This window comes from Mobula birostris, chromosome 2 (genome assembly GCF_030028105.1).
Source record: "Mobula birostris isolate sMobBir1 chromosome 2, sMobBir1.hap1, whole genome shotgun sequence".
Lineage (NCBI taxonomy): Eukaryota > Metazoa > Chordata > Chondrichthyes > Myliobatiformes > Myliobatidae > Mobula > Mobula birostris.
In genome coordinates, this window is record NC_092371.1 from 101,963,645 (window position 1) to 101,972,564 (window position 8,920).

Here is an 8,920-nt window from a genome sequence, read left to right on the forward strand (position 1 = left end):
AGTCTGCTCCAACATTTCATCATGGCTGATCCATTTTGCCTCTCAGTCCCAATCTCTTGCCATCTCCCCATATCACTTCATGCCCTGACCAATCAAGAATTTCCCAAACTCTGCCTTAAATGTACCCAATAACTTGACCTCCACAGCCACCTGTGGCAACGAATTACACAGAATCACCCTCTCTGCCTAAAGAGATTCCTCCTCATTTCCATTCTAAAAGGACATCCCACTATTCTGAGGCTCAATTCCTTTGATCTTAGACTCCCCCACCACAGGGAACTTCCTCTCCACACCCACTCTATCGAGGCCTTTGAACATTCGATGGGTTTCAATGAGGTCACCTCTCATTCTTCTGGATTCCAGCCAATACAGGTGCAGAGCCATCAAGCAGTCTTCATATGACAAGCCTTTCAATCCCAGAATCATTTTTGTGGACCTCAAAGATTCAAAGGTTCAAAGGTCCAATTTCACATCAGAGAAATGTTTACAATATACATCCTGAAATGCTTTTTCTTCGCAAACATCCACGAAAACAGAGAAGTGCCCCAAAGAATGAACAACAGTTAAACGTGAGAACCCCAAAGTCCCCCCCCAGCATAAGCGGCAGCGAGCAACAATCCCCCCTCCCCCCACCGGCAAAAAAAGGAGCAAGCATTGGTACCATCACCAAGCATAGGTGTGAGCAAAGACACAGTCCAAAGTTACCCCAAATACTTTGCGTTACACCCAGCATTCGGCATACTGCAGATTCTCTTTCTCTATGATAATGGAGGGGAAGGTGTCCCCCATTTTCACAGTGAGCAGGAGGCATAACAACAGCCCGCTGGTTTACGATGTTAGAAGTCCATTTCATTGCTTTTTAGGAGTTCTGTGCCTGAAGATCGCAAAGATCTCCAGTCTTCAGACCCACAGCGAAAGATTTTCTGGCCTCCCCGATGACACATGAGTCTCCTGTCGTGACACCAACCCTTGATCTGCCCATCTCTAGAGCCCTGAGACCTTAGGTTTCCGAACACGAGCGAGACTCTCAGGCCAAACCCTTGGCATGTCGGATAATGGCCAGTCCTGAAACCCCGAGGGCGGGTCCCATTCCCGCAAAGAACCGAAGTCTGCATGCAACTCCAGGTCAAGGTCTTCAAAAGAACCCTGAAAGGGAAAAATCAAGATACTAAAGATGGAAATAGAGCTGTTTCAGAAGATGCAAGCAAAAGAGTTGCCATCTAGCGCCATCTTAACTCCGCCGTTGAACCCTTCCCAGTTTCAGCACATCATATCTTAGATAAGGGGCCCAAGCTGCTCACAATACTCCAAGTGAGGTCTCTCCAGTGCTTTATAAAGCTCAACATTACATCCTTGTTTTCATATTCTAGTCCTCTCAAAGTGAACGCCAACATCGCATTTGCCTTCCTCACCATGGACTCAACCTACAAATTTAACTTTAGGGAATCCTGCACAAGGACTCCCAACTTCCTTTGCATTTCTGAATTTTGGATTTTCTCTTCATTTAGAAAATAGTTTTTAATTTCTTCTACGAAAGTGCATGACCATACACTTCCTGATACTGTATTCTATCTGCCACTTCTTTGCCCATTCTCCTAATCTAAGTCCTTCAGTAGCATCTCTCTACTTCCTGAAAGCTACCTGCCCTTCCACCTATCTTTGTATCGTCCTCAAACTTGGTCACAAAGCCGTCAATTCCATGATCCAAATCATTGTCATATAACGTAGAAAGAATTGGCCCCAACACAGACCCCTGTGGAACACCACTAGTCACCCGCAGCCAAGCAGAAAAGGCTCTCTTTATCCTCACTCTTTGCCTCCTGCCAATAACCCAATGCCCTATCTAGGCTAGTATGTTTCCTATAAGTCCATGGGCTCTTAACTTGTTAAGCAACCTGTGTGGCACCTTGTCAAAAGCCTTCTGAAAATCCAAATATATAACATCCACCAATTCTCCTTCATCTATCCTGCTTGTTATTTCTTCAAATTCTCCCATTGATGTGAAAACCAAGAAAGGAAAGGAGGCTTTAGCACAGGACGAGCACCCCAGACCTCAGACCACAGCAGAACAGATGGCCAAGCTACCAACTGTGTTCAAGGAAAATGGCCCTATCACAGCAGCAAATACCTCAGGAGTGTGTGATGGAGCTGCTGCAGTGATAATATCAAGTGAAGAGGCAGTTCACAAACATAATTTGACGCCATTGGCCAGAGTAGTGGCTTACCATGCAAGTGGGTGTGATCCAAGCATTATGGGAATTGGTCCCGTACCTGCAATCAATGGGGTTCTGAAAAAAGCAGGATTATCCTTGAAAGACATGGATCTAGTAGAGGTCAATGAAGCATTTGCCCCTCAGTTCTTGTCTGTGCAGAAGGCTCTGAACTTGGATCTTGAAAACACCAATGTAAGTGGAGGCGCTATTGCATTAGGACACCCTCTGGGGGCATCAGGAACCAGGATAACAGCTCATCCAGTTTATGAGGTCAGGCGCCGGGGAGGAAAATATGCAGTGGGTTCTGAGTGCATTGGAGGTGGCCAAGGGATCGCTGTCATGATTGAGAACATGAAGTAAAATGACACAATAAATATCCAGTTCCAGGATCAAAGCCACTTTATCAGGTGCTTGTCGCAGCCTCTGTTTCTGAGATAACCCTTTCTTCTCCAACCCAACTTCTTCTCCTTTTAAAGAGTATGCAACCAAATTATTTGGAATTCTTTTCTTTGAGGGACAAAAATTAGCAATAATTTAGAAGTGGAAAATACCAGTGCAGGGAATATGACGCAAACAACAAGAGGAATTCTGCAGATGCTGGAAATTCAAGCAACACACATCAAAGTTGCTGGTGAACGCAGCAGGCCAGGCAGCATCTCTAGGAAGAGGTACAGTCGACGTTTTGGGCCGAGACCCTTCGTCAGGACTAACTGAAGGAAGAGTTAGTAAGAGATTTGAAAGTGGGAGGGGGAGGGGAGATCCAAAATGATTGGAGAAAGTTGAAGATTCAAAGAAATTACAGATGGGGAGCAGTGAGAGATGGTTTCACTGAACTCCCGTCAAAGAGAGGATCTAAACTTCTTAGGTGTAGGCATCACCGGAAGAGGGTTCACAGTAGTGAATTTTAAAAACGCAAACAACAGGAATTCTGCAGATTTAAAAACGCAAACAACAGGAATTCTGCAGATTCACTACTGCGAAGCCTCTTCCGGTGATGCCTACACCGAAGAAGTTTAGATCCTCTCTTCGACGGGAGTTCAGTGAAACCATCTCTCACTACTCCCCATCTGTAATTTCTTCAGCTCTTCAACTTTCTCCTATCATTTTGGATCTCCCCCTCCCCCTCCCACTTTCAAATCTCTTACTAACTCTTCCTTCAATTAGTCCTGACGAAGGGTCTCGGCCTGAAACGTCGACTGTACCTCTTCCTAGAGATGCTGCCTGGCCTGCTGTGTTCACCAGCAACTTTGATGTGTGTTGCGGGGAATATGAACTGACATTTTACTTACAGCTATGCAAGAAAAAAATAAATGGAAATTTTGTGAAAAGAATTCCAACAGATTTGTCGGCAAGTTTTTCCTCGTTTCCTTTCTTCTGGCTCTCTCCCTTCTTGAAGAATGGAGTGATATTTGTAATTTTCATTCCTCTGGAACCATGCCAGAATCAATTGATTCTTGAAAGATTATTACTAATGTCTCCACAGTCCCTTCAGCCTCCTCTTTCTGAACCCTGGGATGTTGCCCGGATGACAGGTCAACCATCAGACCTTTCAGTTTCCCAAGAATCTTCTCCCTGGTAATGGCACCTTCACACACTCTTGACTTCCTGACACTCCTGAACTTCCAGCAGACTGATGAAAAATACTTATTTCAGTTCATCCACCTTTTCCTTGTCTCTTATTACTACCTCACCAACGTCATTTTCCAGTGGTCCGATATCTACTCTCACCTTTCTTTTACACTTCATGTATCTGAAGAAACTTTTGGTATCCTCTTATTATATTATTGGCAAGTTTACCTTTGTATCCTATCTTTTCCTTCTTTATGACTTTTTTAGTTGCCTCCTGTTGGCCTCCCAAGCCTCTAACATCCCACTAATTTTTGCTCTTTTATATGCCCTCTCTTTGGCTTTCATGTTGGCTTTAATTTCTCTTGTTAGCCATGGATGTTTCATCTTACCTTTAGACTACTTCTTCCTCTATGGGATGTATATATCCTGAACCTTCTGAATTGCTTCCAGAAATTCCAGCCATTGTTGCACTGCTGTCATCCCTGCCAATGCTCTTTTCCAATCAATTTTGGCCAGCTCTGCTCTCATGTAAATTCCCGTTACACCACTGTAATACTGAAATACTTGAGTTCAGCTTATCCTTCTCAAAATGCAGGGTGACTTCTACCATATTATGATCACTGTCGCCTAAGGGTTCCTTTATCCTTAAGTCTTTAATCAATTCTGATTCACTGCACAACACCTAATCCAGAATAGTTGATCCCCTAGTGGGCTCAACCATGAGCTGCTCCAAAAAGCTATCTCAAAGACAATCTAGAAATTCCCCCTCTTGTGATCCAGCATCAACCTGATTTTCCCAATCTACCTGCATATTGAAATCCCCCTTGACTATTGTAACATTGCCCTTTAGGCATGCGTTTTCTATCTCCCATTGTAATTTGTAGACTACATCCTTACTACTGTCTGGGGGTCTGTATATAACTCTCATCAGGGTCTTTTTACCCTTGCAGTTCCTTACATTCTACGCACAGTGATTTAACACCTTCTGACCCTATTTCACCTCTTTCTAATGATTTGATTTAATGTTTTACCAGCAGAGCAATTCCACCCATTCTGCCTACCTGCCTGTCCTTTCCATACAATGTGTATCTTGGACGTTAAGCTCCCAGCTTCTTTCAGCCATGATTCAGTGATACCCATAATGTCATACATACCAATCTGTAACTGTGCTACCAAGTTCATCTACCTTATTCCGTATACTGCACACGTTCAGATGTAACACCTTCAGTCCTGTATTCACCCTTTTCAACTTTGTCTGCTTTTTACGTCGCAACTCATCCTGTTGACTGCAATTCTGTCCTATCACCAGCTTCTCCTCGCTTGCAGTCTTACTACACACTGCCTCTATTTGTAAAAAAACTACCTCATCCTCAGCTCTATCACTCCGGTTCCCATCCCTCTGCCAAATTAGTTTAAACCCTCCTGAACAGCTCTAACAAACCTGCCCGCAAGGACATTGGTCCCTGTCGGGTTCAGATGTAGACCGTCCCTTTTATACAGGTCATACCTTCCCCAGAAGCGGTCACAATGATCCAGAAATCTGAAGCTCTGCCCCCAGCACCAGTTCCTCAGCCACACATTCACCTGCCAACTCATCCTATTCTTACCCTCAATGGTGTGTAGCACAGGCAGCAATCCAGAGATTACTACCCTGGAGGTCTCGTTTCTCAGCTTCCTAAAATCTCTCTTCAGGCTCTCTTTACTAGGGTACTGCTGGGATTAGGGAGCCTGTCTGATGAGGATAGGTTGGGAGTGATAACAATTTTCTCTTTGAGTGAAAAGTGACTTGGTGGAGGCTTACAACTTGATAAGAAGTGTAGATAGATTGAACAGCCAGAGACTTTCTCCCAGGATGGAAATGACTAATAAGGGGGCATAGTTTTAAGGGTGGAATTTTAAGGAGTATAAGGTGGTGTCAGAGGCTGATATTTTACGCAGTGAATGGTGGGTGCGTAGAACACCCTGCCAGGGGCGCTGGTAGAGACAGATATATGAGACACATTTAAGAGACTCTCAGAGACATGGGTGAAAGAAAATTGGAGGGCTACGTGAGAACGAAGGGTTAGATTGATCTTTGAGTAGGTTAAAAGGTCACCACAGCATTGTGGGCTGAAGGTCTGGTACTGTGCTGTAATGTTCTATGTTCTATAACGCATCTTTCTGCTGACAGGCAGCAGGGCTCACAGAGGGAAATAAAAACAGGTGGATTAATCTTCACTGGGACTCATGAAAATTAAAAATTTTATGAAGCCATCATGGGACCTGTGCATTTTACAAACAGATGCAAAACCTCAAAGTACATCATGCAGGACACGCCCTCTTCTCATTGTTAGCAAAAGGAATGAGATACAGGAGACTGAAGATCCTCATTCAGCGTTTCAGGAACAGCTTTTTCCCCTCTGCCATCAGATTTCTGAACAGACATTAAAAGCATGTACTGTACACCTCCTCACTATTTTTTGGTCTCTTTTTGTTCTACTTATTTAATTTATACATAATTTTTTATTGTAATGTATAGTTATTTATATTAGTATGTATTGCACTGTACCGCAATAAATTTCATGACATATACCAATGATATTAAACCTGATTCTGATTATGACCACATCTCTTACCTTACAAAAACATCTCTAGCAAGACACGTGCATCTTCCAAAAAAAGAACAAAATCTCAACTGCCCTGTCCCACCAAATATGTCCAGTATTTCTCCTTTTATTTCAGATTTCCAGCAACTGCAGTTTTTTGCTTTGTAAATACAGCGGTTCCAATTAACCTTGCCCATCAGTTACTCAGGGCAGCCACTTTGTTGGGACAACTCTTAAAGAACAAAAACTAATTGAGAAAATAGTTGGGATTCTCCTTGTCTATGTGGGACACTATGCCACTTAACTGCGATAGAAGACTGTTGATGAATTGTTTCTAACCGGTGTCAGTGATGTGCACTTGTGTGGCTGTTAGACATTACACTGTGCGTAGAGCAAAAAGTTCTTAAACAGAATCTGTTGCATTGTTTGTGGTCAAAAAGCAGCAATTTTTGTCACTGATAATTGATCAGAAACAAGTAGTGAGTCAATTCAAAACTGCTTGTTCGCTGTAGTTTCAAGCATTCAAAAACATGGTTGCATACTGTTGATAACTTAGGAACTAATACACAGTTTTATAGTAAAGTAATAACATCTTAGTGTTCTAATTTGTTCTGTATTTCATGTAAAAATACAATTAGTCACTTAGTTAAATGGTGGTTTGTCTTTCTTATACCTTTTTAACTATTTCCAAGAAACTTCAGCCAAGTGGAGCAGCCACTTATTTTGGCTAAAACATACTGGTCCCAATGTGTCCCAATTAACCAGAATCCACTGTACTTACTCAAATTTGACATTCGTAAAATGAGAAGTAATTGTCTTTTCCCCTCATATTGAGCATTTGCATACAAGTTGTGAGATGTTTCTACTGGAGATTAGTCAAAAAAAAAAACAATTTTAATGATCCATGCTTTTTCCTAAAAGCAGCAAGCTTTTCTGCAGTCATTAACATACTCGTCCTTTCTGCCTTATTTTCCTGCAGTTAAAAAGATTATTTAGCTCTCTCTTGCTGCTTTGTAATATGGAGCTCTCCATTATTTCCCAAGGTTGTCATAGCCGCTACCACTACCACTACCTATAAAGTGCTCCAAATGGCGTGTGTCTCTAACAGCCTCTTACAACCAAGTCCAACTCTTGGCCTTCACGTGTGGCTTAGCTACCAGGCCCGGCGGAACTGTTTCTACTGACAAGAGAAGGGGCAAGGGCGGACCACTGACGCCTCAAAACCAGTTGCTTTGGGCAGGGGGGGCTCATCAACCTTGGACGGCAACCCGCCTAGGAGAAGGAAAACTCTAATTTTAATCTACGCTGCCTTGCAGCCATACCCACCCATGGGAGAGGTTTCAGGAGTAAACCCCAAGGGAGAAATCCAGAGCTGGGGTGCCTAAGGAAGTTTAATTTTGTTTACAACTTCACTCTGGCAGTCTCTGCGACGACACTGGTGCCAAGCTGAATCGGCACTTGCCCTTCCCTTGGACTACATCAGTGACATGGAGAGGGGGAACCTGCTGCATGGGCAATAGCCGGTTCTTCAGATCTTCCCGCCCAGGAGAGGATGCAGTCCACCAGAGGCACAAGCCCATTTTCCCCTGGGATTGACGGCTGCCTACTACTACTATTTGTCCTCTTACAATAATCAGTAATTCAGAAGTTCAAAGTAAATTTATTATCAAAGTATTTGTCGCCATATACAACCGTAAGATTCACTTTCTTGTGGGCATACTCAGAAAAACCAAGAAACACAATAGAATCAATGCAAAACCGCACCCAACAGGACAGACAAGTAATTGGGAGAAAACTGGAGCACCTAGAGGAAACCCACATGCTTCAAGTACAAACTCTGTACAGAGGATACCGAGATTTAACTCCGAGTTCCGTTGCCCCAAGCTGTAATGGTGTTGCACTAACCACTACACTACTGTGGCATGCAGATTTGTGGCTGTACGTGCTACGGTAACTATGCATGCCTTGTGCTGTGTGTGACTGTTGGTTTTGTGTTTTGTTCCTTGGCCCCAGAGGAACGCCCCATCGTTTATCTGTATCTGCGTATGTGGTTGAATGACAATTAATCTTAAACTTTTATTTACATGTGAAAGTCATCATCTGAAGTGCTGGAAGGCTGTTAGCAGCCATGAAGTTGTATCCTAGCAGGGCTCTCAGACTTCAGAAGGGAAGAGGAGATACAAGTGAAAGAGAAGCTTATTATGTTTGGTGATGAGAAGAGCACATATTTGAAACAAAATTCAATAAAAAAGATGCCATTAATAATTCAATATTCACAATTCAAGGTTGTTTAATGTCATTTCCTGTACACAAGTGTAAAGGAGAACAAAATAGTTGTTACTCCAGATTAAGACAATTCAGTATTGGTGAAATCACAGGCATGACACAAGGTTTATAGAAAGCAATAGCATATTATTGCTTGAAGTTCAGAAGTTTAAAATACTGGGATGCAATTCTCTACCACTATTGATTTATACTTTCAGAAACAAATAACGCTCTTTCACCTTCCTGTCAGCTTGAACCAGTCTGGCCATTCTCCTCTGAGCTCTCTCA

At 42.9% G+C, this 8,920-nt stretch overlaps 1 protein-coding gene across 1 annotated transcript; it reads left to right on the plus strand.

Annotated features, from left to right (window-relative positions):
• Nucleotides 1–1,991: 1,991 nt before the first annotated feature.
• On the plus strand, nucleotides 1,992–2,573 carry LOC140194174 (3-ketoacyl-CoA thiolase, mitochondrial; the record flags this gene model as incomplete). The annotated part of the gene is made up of 1 exon (XM_072251680.1): nucleotides 1,992–2,573. A coding segment is annotated over one exon (582 nt), but the record flags the coding sequence as incomplete, so codon positions are not given.
• Between the last annotated feature and the right edge of the window lie 6,347 nt (nucleotides 2,574–8,920).